This window comes from Sphaerodactylus townsendi, linkage group LG03 (assembly GCF_021028975.2).
Source record: "Sphaerodactylus townsendi isolate TG3544 linkage group LG03, MPM_Stown_v2.3, whole genome shotgun sequence".
In the NCBI taxonomy this organism is placed as follows: Eukaryota; Metazoa; Chordata; class Lepidosauria; order Squamata; family Sphaerodactylidae; genus Sphaerodactylus; species Sphaerodactylus townsendi.
The window spans coordinates 68,897,675-68,916,622 of NC_059427.1; the positions used below are offsets into that span (position 1 = coordinate 68,897,675).

Here is an 18,948-nt window from a genome sequence, read left to right on the forward strand (position 1 = left end):
TAGCTCATAGTGGGCATGATACAGATTTCATTTTACCACTTCTGCTACTGCAGTAGAGGCAGGGGCAGGAGACCTCCAGCTATAGTGGGAGACTAGGTACTCCTGTTGGAGACCCATAGTGGCTTAACAGCAGTTTCCCTTTTATGCCTAAAGAGATGGGGGGGGAGTGTTTGACTGAGGTCACTAAGCAACCTTGCATGGCAGAGTGAGGATTTAAAGCTGGGTCTATGAGATTCCAGTCAACCTCTAGCCACACACCACACACATCCCAACCTACTTACTCCCGGTTGCCTACCACACAAGTTAACTTTTTGATTAAAATAAGGGCGGAAACATTGTCCACTAGATAGGTATAATGTATCTGCCATTGTGGAGCAAGGACAGAGGACCAAAAATTGAGATTAGTCTCCTCCTAGTGTGGACTCTCCAATTAGTCTACTTGGCCATCCACATAGATGGCCAAGTTTGCTAACAGGATCATGACAAAATGAGGGCTCGTGTGGAATTGTGGGGGAAGGACCATTTGGAAATCATCCTCCATCCTCCAGGATTGTATACACTCTCAAGAACTGGAGCAAGCTAATCTCCTCACCCTCTGTTTTTTTCGGCTTTTATGGACTGTCAGATGTTCTCAACATTCTGTGCTCCTGGAACGTATTCCACCATCATCAGGCTGGGTCTTCTGAGGGGGGAGGGTCGTCTTTTTCTTCTGGTTAATTCACAGAGTCTGCATATCCTGATTTTGCTACTTTTATGCTTAGCATATGGAATGTGTCAGCCATAGATACAATATGAAACTGGAAACCTGCAAGGAATTGTGGAAGGGACCAAGGTGCTTGAGGGGTTTGATCTTTCCTCTACCCCTTTACCTGACACTTTGCTACTCTCAACTTTCCATTCCTTCTGGAGCATATTCAGTCCCCATTAAGCCATTTTGAGCAGATTTGATTTTGATAAGAGTCCCATTTTCTGCATACCTGGCAAGTCTTATGCGTTAGTAAAGACTCCAGTCTAGTGTGCAGATGGCCCACTTTTTTGACTTTGATTATCTATACAGGAGGGTTTTTTTCTCATCCGCATAGCCAGTTTACTATTGGATGTAGTGATAATGTTGCTAAATATTTATGGACTGTATATGCAAGTGTGGGGGTGGTTTGTGATTTGTATATTATCTCTCCCACTCCAGTACACTGAAACTCTCTATCTTCTGCTTTTCAGTTTAACCAAAATGCACAGCCTGTATCATGCTTCAAGCATTTAGTCCAGGCGAATATTCGCAACAAGAAGGTCTTCAAAGAAGATGTGGAGATCATGGTGGCCCAAGGAACCACGGATTACAAGGCCGGCTTTGAATATGCCTTTGAGCAGCTGCAGAATGTAAGCAAAGTGTTTGAGCGGCAGGAGGGGCTGTCAGAAAAGGAAATCTAGAATTCAAACAAGAAAGTGGGATATTGGTTGAATGTGGGTGTAAAATATGTAAACTGCAGAAAAGCTTCACTTGAGGTGCGTTTCATGCCAAGTCACTCATTTTCAAAATGTTTTTCCACACAACTTTCTGAGCATCATGTAGGAAGCAACATCATAGGAAGCAGGATTATGTCATTGGGGAAGAATCAGTGGTAGAGCACATGCTGTGCATGAAGACGGTTCCATGTAGATGGTCCCATTAATCCTTGGCATCTTCAGGAAATGTTGTATGTGATATGAATGGCCTCCACTTGAAACTTCAGATTGCTTCTGCTGCCAAGCAGAGTTAACAGTACTAACCTTGATAGATGAGTAGTTTAGCAGTTTATAAGGCAGTTTCATCTCAACTTTGGGGATACACTGTGTGAACTGATGTCATCCTCTCCATTATTCAGACATATTAGTATAAGCAAAAATGCAGTTAAGTATGAATCTTAAGTTTTTCTGTTCCTTGTCAGTTCAGTGATTTTCCCCCCAGTGAGTTCTGTGGGCACTGGATTTCAGCCAACACAGTATAGCCCTGTGGTAGTTTCCTTAACTGGTCTTTATCTGACTTTTTAAAACCATCACTTTCTTGACCCTGAACTAGCCACAGAGAGTTATTTAACTGAGCTGGATTTGTTTTCTCCGCACAGATAAATGTGTGGTGCCAGCCACAATTGTCTCACTTTGCGTTGTCTCCCTGGGCCAATTTACTCTTTCAGTTTCTCAATTGCAGCCTTTGTCTTCATCACCTTTAAGAATTTCAATCTTTGCTATCAGGATCCACTGCCAAAAAAAATGCTTTAGGGAGGACCCCACCTCAGGTCCAAGTATCTGCCAAACCATGGTTCCATTTCTATTGAAGTTTCTGCACACTGAAACCAGCCGTACAAGGCAGAGATTGACCCTTTGTTTTCTCCCATCCTACCGCATCCCCTCCAGCCTATCATCCATCAGCCCGGAACAGTCAGCTGTTCTGACATGAGTACCTACGAAAAAGATTTTATGCCCCAGAATGTTGGATACAACTGAAACCCACAATTATCTTCCCACCCGCAGGTGCCAACGTTCTGACTCAGAAACCTTTTGCAAACTAAGCTCAGCATCTCCTGCTAGAAGATGTGACAATAGTTTGAAATGCTGCCACCACCACCTTTTTTCCCAGCACGTGAAGTGAATAAATTTCACCTGGTGTCATAGTAGTTGCAAAGAGGCAAATGGGATGATTATCATATCCGCACCATCAGCATCATTAGAATGTATGTGCCTTGAGAAAAGGGCTATGCTGGGGCTTCAGTGCAGTTTATATCTCCCCAGAAAATGAAAATCTTCAGTGGCTGATTCTTAAGTTTTAATGGGAGCAGCTGCCTCTTTCATGTTATTAGGAAGTTAGCAGGGCCCATCTCAGAGGGCTCGGATCAGATGGGCTACAGTGACATTGGGCAAAATAAAGATGAATAGCCCTATTAATCACTGAACAGTAATAGCCACAACATAATTTCCGTCCAGACAGTCCCTCCTTCTCCCTGTTTATCAGTACCACCTTCACCCCTGGAGAAGCAGCAAGAGAAAATAGATTTCTCACTTCCAGTTTCTTGGTCTGAAGGTGGGGATGGGAAAAACTGCAGCTCCAATGTTTTCCATCGTCTGCTCACACACATATACATACATATACAGATATGTGTGTGAGCCCTTCCCCTTTTCTCTTACAAGCAAAGGAGCACACTCTTAAGCCCACATACACTGGGGTTTGTTTTTGTTTTTTAAAAAGAAAAATAAATTCTACCATTGTATTTGTTCAGATCTGAAGCCTTCATTGGCCCTGATATATCCATGTTTCTGTGTGCTGATGATTTCCCTACATGAGTATTGCTCCTGCGAAGGAAAAGCAAACCTATCACACACAGGCTTGCCTGGCATCTATCTTGCTGTCTTTTAGGTGCCAAGTCAAAACATTGGTCTCTTTTAGGTGCCAGGCTTTTAATTAAGAGGTTGATCTTTTAACACAGTTTTAGTATCATTGGGCCACTCCCCACTCCCCATAAGCCGCGGGGTCACCTCTGTAAAAGACGCGGGGATCCCGGACGTTCCCCACATCACCGGCGCTCACTGCGCAGCTGCCCGGAATTTGCCGCTCTCCCACCTTGCCGCGCGGCAAATTAGGTCCTCTACGAAGAGGAACATTTTCAAAAACCCCGCGGCAAGGAGGTGGAAGAGCGGCAAAGACTCCTCCAGTGAACTGACAGAAAAGAAATCCCTCTTTGCCTCCCTCTTGTCTCGGGCCGGTGCAGGAGCGCTCGGAGGGGCTGAACGGCAGCTCGGCGGGGGGCTGCCTCTCACAGCTCTCATCGCTGAACCAGGCGGCCGCCTACTCATCGGCTCCGCCGCTGTGCCATACGCGGCGGCGGCAGGAGCAGCTTGGGGGCCCTCTTCCTGCACACAGCCAGGCAGGCCGTGCCTTCCTTCCGTCCCTCCTCTTCCTTCCCCAGCCTGCCCCAGTGCACATTTTTCACCGGCAACGAGGAAGGTGGAAGGAGGTCTGGGGGAGCGCTTCTCCCTCGGCGCCAGTTCCTCTCGCCTAAGCCAGGGAGCAAGTGGGAAACAAATGTCTCTGTGGTCAAAAACCACGGAGGCTTTTCCAGGCGGGGGGCGCTGCGGGGTTGCACAGTAAGAGGTGAGTGGGGAGTGGCCCATTTTCAGTCTGAAAACTATTATTTTAAGCTTCTGGAGGCTTTTTGTTTTTATGATCAACATTTCTATGTTGTGGCTGGGTTATTAATGCTGGATTCTGATCGCTATCTTTTAATTATTAAAACAGATTCCTTGGAGAAGGGTGTAAAAAAATTCTAAATAAATAAAATAAAACTTGTGTTGAATTCCTGTTTTAATCTGACAACTGGCCATCGCTTCCTACTCTTCCATATATAACATTAACTGATATGCACATCTGTCCATTTTTTTCTGTTTCTTTTCCCCTTTACATGGAGGAAGTTATAGTCCTATGCAGCCTTAGATAAACCTGATTCAAGTCCAGAAAGACAGTAGTACAGCCTGTGCCGCCTCTGTTGTTACACATGTACATAACTCTGATGGTGCTTGCAAGTCCATTTTTTCAACTGAGTATTAAAAGCAGAGAAGCATTTGCTGTCCTCTTTCTGTAATCTGTAGGATTGGTTTCAGGATTTGATGGACCCTGGCAGAGGGTATTTATCCCCTCTCCCCTCCTATGCCCAGGGCACTCACTTATATTGCCATTCCTGCCCTTATCCCCATACTCCCTCCCTGCCTATGCATCTTTCCCCTACCTGCTCATCATGGCCTCTCCCACAGCCTCATGCCTGTCCTTTCCTCAGTGGCACTGGGAAGTGCATATGGCTATGAGTGCTGCTATTGTGACCATCACTGTGGCACATGTTTTCCTGGCAGTGCTGGGTAACCCAGGTACAAGGAGCACAGCAGGTAGAATGCTTACAAGCAAGTGGGCAGTGGAAGGGCAAGGCGACACGTTGCAGAGATTGTGGGTGGGTGGGTGGGTGGGTGGGTGGAAGTCAGTCCCTGGACCCTGGCAAATGCCCCACTTTGCAGGTATGCTGATGCCAGCTCTGATCATCTGTTTTCAGGCACCATCTTGTCTCTGAGTACTGCACACATTCAAATGTCCGTCTTTTCTTTGCAGTCCAACGTCACAAGAGCTAATTGCAATAAGATGATCATGATGTTCACTGATGGAGGAGAAGACCGAGTGCAGGATGTGTTTGAGAAGTATAACTGGCCCAACAAGACGGTGAGATTGCATCCCAAAATGGTAACAGTGGTCTTGTAGCTTCCCTTCTAGGGTCACCAGATTTCTACCCATTTGAAAAAGTGAGATTCTTATGGTTCTTTTCACTGCTGTAATTCCCTAATATTGTGTAAAAGGGAGCTGACTACGTAACTAGATGGCTGATCTAGTGCTTAACACAGTAATGTATCATAGAGGAAGAACTCTCCATCTTATGTCAGAACATTCTTCATGCTTCAGGATATGCATTATAACAACAGGCAAAGCCATTGTCTGGATAAATTCTAAAGCAAGGAACTTCAGTATCAGCTGTCAGATCTCTTCCCCTTTCACCTTACATTTCCAGCCATGGTACAACTGCCACCTTCTCCTATACATATGCAGATGCAAAGTGTCACTCTCCCTAAATAAACTATGTTGGAAAATAGAGAGGATTCTGAATAAGAATTCAGCATTGGAGCTCTTGCTTGCCACAGAATCCTAAATTCAAACAAATGCATTAAGAAATCAACAGAGAGAACTGTAGACTGGTAGACAATTAAAATAAAGCCCAAGGGTAAAAATAATTCTTTACTACCCTGGTCCATGGGGCATAGAATTAGCAGTGTCCTGACCTGGCAAGTGAAATAAAGTAAGGGTGAGAAGCAACAGAAGTTCTATGAACAAAGCTGGGTGCCACCACTGAAGAAGAAGAGTTTGGATTTATACCAATGGCATATCGATCCGGTGACATGAGGTACCCAATGTCCCCGGGCGCACACCATCTGGTCATGTGGGGGTGCAAAATTTGCCCCCCACGTGACCAGTGAGTCTTCCCCCAGCACTTCCAACAGCTCACTCCACTCACACTGCTAGCACCAGCTCACTCCACTCGCACTGCTAGCACCATCGCACTGCTAGCAGCAGTCGTTCCCCTCCTTTCTGAGTTGCTCTTCCCTCTGAGCAGCTCAGAAAGGAGGGAAACTGGGCAGCCCCTCTTCCCTGCCTACAAGCTGGGTGCGAGTTTCCCTCACGCCCCGCTTGTAGGCAGGGAATAGGGGCTGGAGCCCGAGCAAGTGTGGCTTACTTGCGAGTAAGCGGGGACCCACATGGGGGGACACCCAGAGGGTTTTTTCTCCGGGCGCCATTTGGCTCCGGTACACCTCTGATTTATACTGCCCCTTTTTTCTCTCCTGTAAGGAGACTCAAGGCAGCTTACAAAGTTCTTTCCTTTCATCTCCCCACAACAGACACCTTGTGAGGTAGGTGGGGCTGAAAGAGTTCCAAAAAACTGTGACTAGCTCAAGGTCACCCAGCAGGCTTCATGTGGAGGAGCAGGGAAACAAATCCTGTTCACCAGATAAGAGTCCCCTGGTCATGTGGAGGAATGGGGAATCAAACTCGCTCCTAACCACTACACCACACTGGCTCTTGCTGAAAAGACCCTCTCTTGCATGCCCATCTACTGAATCTCCTATGGTGATGAAATGCAAAGCAGGGCCCCAGTTAATGTTACCCTAAGCTAAGGGTCTCCTCCATAGTATTTTCCAGTCTTGTTGGCAGGGGCACCACGGCAGCTTCCATACACAGGTTTTGCTCTGGTTTGGCATCCAAACAAAGAGGTTTGGGGAGCTGTTATGTGATGTTCCTTAATCATCCATTTTATGGGGGGTTTTCCCCTTGCTTTACCATGATCGTTCCCATACTTGGTTTGATCTTCTTGGAAACATCACAGTTAAAGCTTACTTATATGCTATGGGATGGGAAGGTGCACATTTCTTCAGGTCTTGGCCATATTAGCGCAATTTTCCTTGCCACCCCCCTTCCTTCCAGTGATAGCATTTCCCTACCATCTGTGGGCTTTATGGCGGCTTTTCAAAAAATTGACTAATGACACATTGCTACAATGTTATAAGAATCCATCTGCTAGTATCACTGAGTTACCAGCTTTCATTTAAGGAAAAATAAGTCTCTGTCCCTTTTCATTGGAGAGGAATGACTTTCCTCTTATAGCTCCACAAGAAAATGGATGAGAGACTTAGTTTTTGAAATGACAACTGGGAATTCAAGTCAATCATTATAACCCTACTGGAAAATATCAAGTATGATTTTTTTAAAAAAATCTAGTTGTTAAGGACTATGGCCATAGAATGCCAAGGTATGGAAAGTGCAGGGAAAGCTACCATGTGAATGCTCCTTTGCTACTGTGAATGTCTCTGTATTCTCAGTGGGAATGAAATCTGCTTGAGGAACAGTTGTTGTGTGGAAGCCGCCTTAGACACCACAATAGCATGGCAAAAACTATTCCAACTTCTTTGGGAGATGTTGCTGCTATAGATATTTTATAAGATCAGTTGCTAAGCAAATCCTAAGATGCTGTTCTCTTTGGAGTTTGTATTGAGTGCTGTTTATATTTTTTCCTACCGGTGCAGTGCTCTGTGACTCAGCATTTACTAGCAGATATTAAGAATATAGTTATGCGGTTAGCAGGCAAAAACTAATTTTCTGCCTCCCCTTGAGTCTCAAGAGGTTTGTTCTGAGTAGCTGGCTGTAGACCAGAAGCTTGACCTACTTAACAGATGCACAGAGGGAGACTTGATTCTCTGTTAATCTGCCGCATAAGATTTGAGGGAGATTACATGGCTGGGATAGCAAGACTTTCCCACACTACAGAGTCTGAATCCAGTTTTCTCCTCACTCAGTACAGGCCTCAATTTTAAATTTAATGATTGAGGCCTGAACCAAATGCCTGACAGTCATTATAATTGTGCTAAGTTTGAAGAAAAATAGACGTATTTATTATCTGTTCAGAAATTATTTTGTTTGATATCAAATTGTAGTACAGCACTGTGTCAAAATTTTATACCTCAAAAACTGAAAGGCAAAAGAAATTCCTACAAGCTTCGCTAATAAAGTATAGCTTCAGGGATGTAGCCATGATAGCCTGTAGCTATTTGCATAGGGTACAGTGTAAATTAGTCAAGAAACATGACCAAATAGCTAAGGAACCAGCTGTATGACCTGCATCAGCTCAGTCACAGGGGCAGGGGGAAGTGGCTAACTCATGCTTTATTGCTGGATTCCGCCTCATTTGATGTGAGCTATTTAGACAGTTGATCTTCCTGCCTGTCTGCTCCTGTGCTGAGCCACTGCCCTTTTAATGGGCCGTCTAACATGCTGGCACTGCCTTTATTACCTGCATCGACCTTGAAGTGCCAGAAAAGGAGGTGGAGAGAACTTCCTCTCAAACTTTACACAAACTATTGCAACAGGAAAGGATGGACCTTTGTTAATACTATTGTAGTCATGGGATTTGGGGAAGATCCTGCAGAATGTATACAGGAATATCAGGCTGCTGAGTACCCAAGTAGCTGGGTTCCAAACAGGGTCATACTTATCTCCTTTCTCCCTTCTTGTGTAGAAGAGAAAAAAGAGATGGGTGTAGAGAAGTGACCCTCTGATATCTTCCAGAAGATATGTTCTTATTCAATTGGATCAGGGATTCCAGAAGTAAGAAATAGGATTTAACCATCTCCTTACTGTTCCTATGAAGTTCAGAACAATCAAGGAAAGTGACGTGTGACCACCATATACCAAACCAGAAACTAGACTTCATAGTTCATGAAATGTTTGCTTTCTTTTGAGAGCGCTTGAGAGAAATCCTGCTGTTATACTCTAGCTACTCCAGTTGACACGAAACACACAGTAATTCAGGCTGGTTTCTTGTGCACAGAAAGCTGACTTTGCATAGGTATAGACAGGATATTTCTATCTGCATGAGGACAACCAAGAGCACACACTGAAATTTTAGGCAAGCAGGTCACAGTTGTTATAATTAGGAACTCTTGTCAAAACCAGAGGTTGCATGGCTAGTTGTTTGGAATGGCACACAGGTCAACTCTTAGCATTTAGCAAGGTGGGGGGTATGTATCTACCACCATTCGTGGGACTTTGCTTTTAGCTCATGACTTCGGGCTATTTTGAAGGGGGGGGGCATTTCTTTACTATGTAGGTGTTGTACAAACTCAGTAGGCAATAAACTAAGAACCAGTGTGTCTGGGTTTTTTTGCATTTCTGCCTCTATAACCTGGGTTGTGGGAACCAGCCTTTAGTTAAACATATCATGCCAAAGGGTTTTATAGCCACCTTGAGCATTTTGGAAGAGGCAGGATACAGATTTACAAATAAATAATTCATCTTGTAATAATTAGCTGACATGTTTAGCTTTTTTGCTGTTTTTCTAGGTGATGCAGTAGTACAGATAATGTTCTAGAAGTAAGCTTCCAGTAAATGAGTAAATAAATTAATTAATAATTAATAATAAATAAATGTTGTTAGCCATTTGGGAAGCCCTATGTGTGTGGGCTACACAATCCCTGGCTGCAATCAATCAACACCATACACGAAGTCACATTTTTTCAAGTTAGAAAATGCTTTAAAAATACAGACCTCTTTTGAGTGCAGGGCAGGGCTAGGATAGTAGACAGGTACCACATAGCCAGTAATCCTGCAAACAGTTCCTTGGCAAGTACCATCAAGCTTGACTATAGAATAACCACTAGCACCCCAGAACTACAGTGGGTGCTTTGAATAAGCACGTTTTTGGATATCTTTTATTTGAACTTGCTTTTCAATGAAGCAGTAATTTTGTTTTGGTATGGGTTGCTGAATCTTCTGCCATGAGTAGTGATCCAGATTTATGTCATCAACTTGCTTTCTCTTCTCCCTGTATTAACAAAAGTTCTCTTTGTTCTTTTTGACAGGTACGAGTGTTCACCTTTTCTGTTGGACAACATAATTATGATGTCACTCCCCTCCAGTGGATGGCTTGTGCTAACAAAGGTAGTGTGAGTGACTCAAAAGCAGAATTTCTTCTAACTAGCCTGCCAAGTAAAATATGGGGCGGGGGGGAGATATTTTATCTACTGACAGGAAGGGAAAGGGAACTTTTTATTTTCCACAGATGGAATGAAAGGTAAGCAATTAGCTTCTGTAAGCCAGCAGTCTAGTTATTTATTTTGTTTTATTTATTTATTTAATAAGTACCCTGTCTTTCTCCCAATGGATACTCAAAGCAGCTTACATCATTCTTCTGCACTCAATATTACCTCATAACAACCCTTGAGGTAGGTTAGGCTGAGAGTGTCTGACTGGTCCAAAGTCACTCAGGCCATTTCCGCACAGGCCAAATACAGCATCCCAGGGACGCTAAAAACAGCATGCCGGCCTCGCAACTCCCGAGCAGTGCGAAGCCACTGTTTCCGAACCTCGCTCCCTGAGCAAGGTTTTTCAGAAACAGTGGCTTCCAACTGCTGCCGTGCGAACTACAGCGGCTGGAAGGCGCCATTTCCCCCCCCTTCCTGAACCCCCTACCGTCCCTCCGGACTTCCGGCGCGTCACACAGGCCAGGGGACATGCCTCCCCGCCCTGCGACTCCAGAGCTGTTGCGCAGGGCAGGGGAGCGTGTCCCCTGGCCTGTGCGATGCGCCGGAAGGCCGTAGGGACAGTAAGGTGTTTGGGGAACAGCACAGCCTCTGCACAGGCTGCACTGTCTTCCCCACCCCTACTGGTTAATGGTTAGAAACATTCAGTTAAAATCAAAAGCAAGCCCCAAATTTCTCCTCCTCCCCTATAAAAGATGTTTGCCGTTAAAGTCCGCTCAAAAACTCCAGCAAACAGGAAAGGATTTCTGTGCCTCCTGAAGATATTCAAAGAGTGGTGTCCCCTCACCTCTTTAGGGAGCTCATTCCACAGAGCCACAATGGGAAAGACCCAGGTTCTGGTGAATGCCAGATGAGCCAACATCTAGGGCAAGTGGATTCAGTCCTTCTGGAACATCAGTCTTCCCAACTACATTGCCTCTGTCTTGTCTGGTTCAGCTTCAGTTTGTTCTGCTTTAGCCATTCATCACAGCCTTGAAGCACTAAGACAGACACATCTGGAGGCTTGGATAATGAAATAGAGATATTATATTTATATTGTAACATCTATATCAGTGCAGTATAGATGTTACTTGCACAGTGATACCAAACCTAAAGCCCCAGGCAATCTCATTCAGTGGCCCCCCATACATAAAGATCACAGGTGAGAGAATAGAACCTGGTGGCACTCCACAAGATAAATGCCATCTATTTGATTCTGCACCTCCAATGAAAACTTTTTGTCTCTAGTCCAGGGGTAGGGAACCTGCGGCTCTCCAGATGTTCAGGAACTACAATTCCCATCAGCCCCTACCAGCATGGCCAATTGGCCATGCTGACAGAGGCTGATGGGAATTGTAGTTCCTGAACATCTGGAGAGCCGCAGGTTCCCTACCCCTGCTCTAGTCAGATAGAAAAGAGAGAAAGCAGCGAAGGCTATACCATTAATACCAACTCTATTTTCAACCCACTGGATAAGAATGGAGTGGTCAACTGTGTCAAAGGCTGATGGGAGAACCAACAGTATCAACAACCTGCCCAACTTTAAATTTAGTTCCTACATCGGTTCAATTAGAGCTATCTTGGTATCAGGCCATGTCCAAAACCAGACTGAAATGTGTCCGGGGCAATGTGTCATCCAGGAAACTTTGGGAGTTTCTCTGCCACCACATGCTCTATCAGCTCCCCTAAAGTTAAGTGGAAACTGGACTGGAATTGGCTACCTCACTCCTAGCCAAAGAAGGCTTTTTGAGCAGAGGTGTAATAACTACCTCCTTCAAAGCCCTAGGAGTCTCCTCAGTTAGGGACAAATTGACATTTTTCACTAATAGCTTCAATTCATTTTCCTGGCAAGTCAAAAGCTCAGTCAGCAATTGTTAGGAAAGACCTTGGCTGATTCCTCACAGGCAAACAAACCCACTTGGAGGGGGGGGGGACTTCACACAGGTCCTGCCCCCACAACAAGTTGGCCCCATTTATTTCCCCCAACCTGTTTTTTTTTTATTTGCTAAACTAGCGATTCTTTTGAAAAATGCCAGGTTGGAGTCACTCTCGAGTGAACAGGCAGGCAGGAAGCACTTTATTCACCTCCACAGTGAAGCTGCCTGCCATTGAAGAAGAAGAAGAAGAAGAAGAAGAAGAAGAAGAAGAAGAAGAAGAAGAAGAAGAAGAAGAAGAAGAAGAAGAAGAAGAAGAAGAAGAAGAAGAAGAAGAAGAAGAAGAAGAAGAAGAAGAAGAAGAAGAAGAAGAGTTTGGATTTATATCCCCCCTTTCTCTCCTGCAGGAGACTCAAAGGGGCTTACAATCTCCTTGCCCTTCCCCCCTCACAACAAACACCCTGTGAGGTGGGTGGGGCTGAGAGAGCTCAGAAGAGCTGTGACTAGCCCGAAGTCACCCAGCTGGTGTGTGTTGGAGTGTACAGGCTAATCTGAATTCCCCAGATAAGCCTCCACAGCTCAGGCGGCAGAGCTGGAAATCAAACCCGGTTCCTCCAGATTAGATACACGAGCTCTTAACCTCCTACGCCACTGCTGCTCCTTTGCCCAGTTGTTCCAGGGAGGCCCCTTTTTCCTTTTTTAAAATGTTGCGGGTTGCACCTGCATAGCTATGCAGGTGCAGCCGGTCATATTGTGAGATGATCAGCAATGGCATGCCTGCATAACTACGAATGTGTAGCAGGAATTTTTTTAAAAAAGAGAATCATCTCCATGCAAAGTACGAAAGCAACTGGGATTGTTTCTGTGGGTTCCAATCTCTGTCTGCACTGAACACATGTGATCGGGTAAACAGGAAAACAGATTCCTTTATAATGACTGCAGCATATTATACGTTTGCTGCGTAGAATCAGCCCTTGTTTCTTCCTGAGACTGGCAATGGCTGGTCAGAACAGACCATAGTAAAGCAGATGGACCAGTGGTCTGGTTTGGCATAAGGCAAGGCATATGGTTATCTATTCTCACACATTATTCATTGTGCTATAATGTGTACTTGGATGGACATCCAATTGGAAATAATGCAGTGTAAGCAAATGACATTCACGTATGCATTCAAATGCACTTTAATTAACTAATTGATCTATAACCTGGGTCATGGCCTCTGGGCAATCTGACTTCTATTCTCACTCATCAACCTTCTCAGAACATGAGGAGGAGGTAGAACTGAAGGGGAAACACACACACACACACCCCGAATTTTAAGAAAGACTTAATTACAGAACTCTGAATTTTGCTTTCAGCGTAAACATATTTTTGAACACATCTGTTAATCAAAAACTCATCTTATGTCATCATTTAGCTGGAATAATTTCTAATGAGTTCTAATTTTAACATGTGAGATGTTATGGCTGAAACACTGGCCTTGTCCACACAGCAGTACATCCCTATAGAATGTAGTGAGGTGGCAATGGGACTTTCAGATGACAGTTTTTCCCGCATTTTCTCTGCCAGAGTCCCCATTGCTCGCTCTCTCTCTCTCTCACACACACACACACACACACGCACTGCAGTGTCCTATACTGCATTGCAGCATGGGGAGGAGGGCTTTCCATGATTTTTTGAAACTGGTAACGGAATACCAATATACCATTACATCTTTTTGTCAGTTGCCTGTGTTTTAAAAGCAAGGAAATGGTCATCACGGTTGCAGGAAAAAAGGCTGTTGCATGAGCAAGGACAGAAAAATCTAGACCTTTCTGCCCACACAACAGCTTTCCCAAAAATATTGCAGCAAAGCAAGTTGGGAAAAAATTGCTGAAAAGTCAAGGGAAAACCCAGGTGGTGCACAGAAACATCCTAATGTTGTGGGAAGGCAGAATAAAAGAAACACTTCTCAAAAGTATTGAAATAGGAGTAAATAAATGGCCATTCTCATTTATGCTGTCATCTTCATTTGCTATTCTGAATCATATGCAGAGAGTTCACTCCATGACTACGAAGAACTACCCCAAGAGAACCACCCGCTTTCTTTTTGCTGGTGTGTGAGGACTTCTGGTCCACTATGCAGGCAAAACTCTCTCAACATCTCAGCATATTCAGCCCTGGAAATACTATTATACAAAAGGATATTAGTTAGAAACTGAAAGGAAGTTTCCATAACAGCAAGCAGTCCAACAATGTGCTGCTATTTTACACAGCTACATTGCCTAGGAAGCAAGATCCTACTCAGCATGCTATTGCTAATCATAACTCCAGAAAGTATAATATAAATTTGGTCTATACATTCTTAAATATTTAAAGAGTGGGTGTGGAATGCTACAATCCTATTGTCATGGCAAGCTGAAAATTGAAGTTACCGGTAGATGACATCAGTGACAACTAAAAAAAATTGCCGGCTGTTCTTTCACTGCCTCACCAACACCAACACCAACACCTGCCTGGGGCTTTCCCCACAACAGAAGGGAGCTAAGGTCGACTCGGTACCCTTCAGTGGAGGGCGATTCCAGGCTGTCCCCACAGCAACTGAGTTGGCCCCCTAGAACCGAGCTAAGTGGGCGGGATCATCTTGGTGCCTGTTTCACTCCTCGATCGTGATTGGCGCTTGTGTTTCGGCGGGAAACAGGGCGTTCTTTTTTTTTACAGTTTTTACAGTTTACAGTTTACAGTTACATGTGCTTTTTGCCCACCACGACTCTCCCGTTCTGCACATGCCACAAAAGCAGCTCGTGATTGGTTGAACGGATGAAGTGTCGTTTCGATGCTTCCCCACTTCGAAGCTTTGAAGCGGTATCGACCTTGTTCCAGCAGAAAAGTGTAGTTCATAACTGTGACAAGGATGTCGCAGTTCTGAGGGGGCGGGGGGAACTGAGACAAAACAATGTTGAGCTCATTGGCAGTGGGGATTCACTGAGGCGAACCTAGGTAGAAATCAGTTTAACTCTGTCAGTGGGGAAAGCCCCCCTGTTCACTTTCCTCACTATTGCCACTATTACTTGAATAAGAATATGAGTGCTCTTACTTCATTGCCCCTCTAGCATTCTTTTAAAATAGTATGACAAGTTGTTCTTGCCCTACAGGGCTACATGAACCCTCATGAGATTACTCCTTCTTGCAAGGGTTCAGCTACCATTCAGGAGATAGGCAAACAGAAATGTTAATAAACCCTCATGGAAAGAAGAAATCTCAGGAGAGTTCAGCTAACCCTACAGAGCAAGCTTAGCCACATTGCCTCACAAACTGGTAGACCTTTGGGAAGCAAGATGGTAAGGAAAACTTGCTGGGTAGGGTGGTAGTCAGTTAACCAATGACTGGCAGTAGATAGGTGGGTTCCTGATCTAATGCCATCAGATCATGAAAGTTAACCAAGGACAGCCCTGGTTAGAACTTGGATGGGAGAAATCCAGGATTGCTAGGCAAAGGCAAACCAACTTTGAACACAATTTACCTTGAAAACGCTACAGGGTCATGATGTCAGCTGTGACTTTATGATGTTTTCCACAACACCATCAAATAGGCAGGTGGTGAGTGACAAGAAGTTGGCAGAAAGCAGGTTGGGAGGCTGATTATTACCACTGAGCCACCTTGCCTCAAGTAGCCTCATTACAGAAACAGACCAGCATGACATGTGACAAGGCAGCATGGTGTCTGGGAAATTCGTTAATGAGAATGTGATCCATGTAGTTGCACAAATATCACCTTGCCTAGTAGCTTGAATCAACCCAGAGATAATCTGCTGTACATTTTACTTGATGAGTTGATGGGAGTGAAAGCTGGCATTCTGCTATATCAACAGCTAAAATATCACTTCAGCTATTTTATTGGTTGTGTTCTGCGATCCAACAGCTCTTCCTTCCACAGGCTGTCCTCCCCTCCTATTCCCTGTCTTCACATTTCCTTTGTTCATCACATTCAGTCTGATTTAATCTCACTCACCTTCCTCTATAGTTGAAGCTTCCAGTCTCTGCCTCTCATTTATATGAGATTGCCTTGTGTACCTTTTTGTTCAGCAGCACAGACTTTCCTTTCATACCTCCTGTATCTGTCAGGTGATGGCAGAGGCCTGTGAACCTTTGGGTCCACAGTAATGCATCTTTCTGTTCTCATGTTCCTGTGTGAACCCCTGTGGTCATTCAGGTCCAAACCCTGTTTTCTCTCAATCACCCTTTTAATCCTTACCTGAGTGGTAATTTGAAATCAGCTGTATATAGTAGCTAATTTTCATTGTGATACATGTTGTGCAATTAACATTTTACAACAATGGATTGTTTTTAGAGGATTGTTTTTAATATTGTGATATGGTTGTAATCCTAAATTACCTTGAGCAGGACTCAGATGAACTGAAATAGAAATGCCCTAAATAAATCCCTGTTACAGTTTTCTCAGTGTGTTCAGGTATATTGCAGTGCATGCTAGCAGTCTTCATTGTGGAGCAGTGCATGCCTACAACTATTTTAATGGCCTTTGTTTTGGTATTCCTCAAGAAATCCATGGGAAATTGCAGAAATTTGGAAAAATGAGAAACAAAATTCAACATTCCACATTAAATATAGACATTACGCAGGACATGCCCATCTGGGTCTTGTAATGTTAACTCATTACCACTAAAAAACCAGAAGGTTATAAGGCTAGAGGACACCTTGCAAACCAAAACTGGATTATCTCATGATTATTTTAATATTATTATTTGGTCTGCCTGCTTACCTATCCATTGTAGGCACTGGTAGCACGGGGGGGGGTGGGGGGTGGGGGGGGGTGGAGACCAAATAGTTTTCTACCTTGTCCCTTATAGGCAGTTGTTATGTACCACCAGCTACAAAGAGATCCAGGGTTGCTACACAGATGCAGACTATGGCCTACCACTTCTGTTCATCTCTTGCTTTAAAAACCACAAGTTGGCTGCAACTTAATGTGCTTTCCACCACACTAGTCAAATGGCTGTTTATAACTGAAGACTTTTGGAATGGAATTATATAGTCTCCACTTCTTTTCTTGCTACTTCACTGCCTCCTTCCAAGGTGTCAAATGTTGAGATCAAAAACATGGTTGCATTTAGAAACCAGCAATTCTAAGATGCAGCTGTGAATCCATAAGGTCATTGAAAGGTCCATGGGCATAGTGCAGTGATGGCGAGCCTTTTAGAGACTGAGTGCCAGGGGCGGAGCAAGGGGAAACAGCACCCGAGGCATGTGTGCAACCTGAGCCCCTGCCATGCCCCTGTCTGCCCCATCCTGCCCTGGAATGCCCCCGGAATGCCCTGAAACACCACCACCATGCCCCTGGAACGTCCTTGCCACGCCCCCGCAGGGGTGTGCAACTAGTGGATCGCGCACCCCTCACTCCCTTGGTGCTATGCCATTGCTGAGTGCCCAAACTGGGGTGACAGCACACGTGTCCACTATTTTCCCCCTAGTCTTGAGGTCTCAGAGAACGACCAACTCTGGTCGGGTTTATATAATTATGTTAATGATATTCTTCAAAATTACAATCCTGACAGGTTGTTGTTGGCGGGGGATTTTAATGCCAGAATTGGTAAAGATGAGTCAAAGAGGGCTCTGAGTGCCACCTCTGGCATGTGTGCCATAGGTTTGCCACCACTGCCATAGTGTATGTATGAGCAGCAGCTTGAATAAATGAAACTGAATCAATCCATTGGTCTGTTTTCCTCAGTATTGCCTATTCTAGCAGCTGCTGTCCATGGACTTGACAGGAAAGGTTGTTTCCGAATATCTGCCACCAGAGGATGTTTGTATATGGATATAACGGGTTCAGTAATATGGGGGCTTTTGCATTTATGCATTTAAAGTGCCTCTCCCTGGTGTGATGTTCATTTAACCTGATGATTCTGTGGAAAGCAATCTCCTCTTGCTTATACACAATGCCATACATTTCAGCGGACTTCCGTGATGGTTCATTCTTAAAATCAACATTAAAGCAATTTGATTTAAGTTGCACTTAAATCATACAGTCCAAGAAAGCAAGAAAGAAATTCATTATGAAGCACCTGCATTTGCATCACCTGGCTCCTTACATTTACTGCATTGCCGCAGATGGTTGACAACGGATAAAATTGTGGTCAGGTAAATAAAGGAATCAAAACGGATGCTTTAGCACCATGGTGGTGAACCTGTGGCACTCCAGATGTCCATGGACTACAATTCCCATCATCCTAATTGGCCATGCTGGCAGGGGCTGATGGGAATTGTAGTCTATGAACATCTGGAGTGCCACAGGTTCACCCCCACTGCAGCATATTCCAAACTCCTATTCTTTTCATTAATTAGCTGGATAGAAAGTAATGGACCTGAGTGGCTGTTTCATAGGCAGCCAGGTGCAGAAATCTCATAGAGTGATGGCCTAAGATCTTTAACCTCCAAATGGGGCCTGGAGAGCTCCCAGAATCACAACTTGTTTCCAGACTACAGGGATCAGTTTCCCTTCAGAAAATGGATGTTTTGGATGTTGGACTCTATGATGGTTCCTCCCTTCCTCAAACCCCACCCTCTCCTGGTCCCACCTTCAAATCTCCAGAAATTTCCCAGCACCCTACTATCAGGGTGTTTTGAGTATGTATGAGGCAAATATTATAAGGCACACTAAAAATGCTACTAAAATGATTCAGAGTAGTAATGTCAACAGTAGCCTCCTGAGGCCTTCTCCTGTGCCTGTTTGTCATATATAAAGATGAGATGCAAAGAGAAGGTTCCTAGGCCTTTGCTAGATTTTTGTCACAAACTCTTATCAGACATGTGTCTGCTGCCATTTTCTGGTCACTTCCTTACATGTTGTTTTTTCCCGGAACACATCAAGTTACATAATGTCAGAAGCAATCCTCAACCTCCACTTGCAGCATTTCGTTGAACAGGCTTGGAGAGCTCTACACCAGAGG

The 18,948-nt window shown here is 44.5% G+C and overlaps 1 protein-coding gene across 3 annotated transcripts in view; it reads left to right on the forward strand.

Annotated features, from left to right (window-relative positions):
• CACNA2D2 (calcium voltage-gated channel auxiliary subunit alpha2delta 2) overlaps positions 1–18,948 on the forward strand; it is a 719,552-nt gene that overhangs the window by 605,543 nt on the left and 95,061 nt on the right. For all 3 annotated transcript variants that reach the window (XM_048488253.1, XM_048488254.1, XM_048488255.1), the window contains 3 exons: positions 1,219–1,377; positions 5,126–5,233; positions 9,973–10,051. In XM_048488253.1, the coding sequence (XP_048344210.1) occupies positions 1,219–1,377; positions 5,126–5,233; positions 9,973–10,051 (346 nt within the window). The remainder of the gene's footprint in view (positions 1–1,218; positions 1,378–5,125; positions 5,234–9,972; positions 10,052–18,948) is intronic.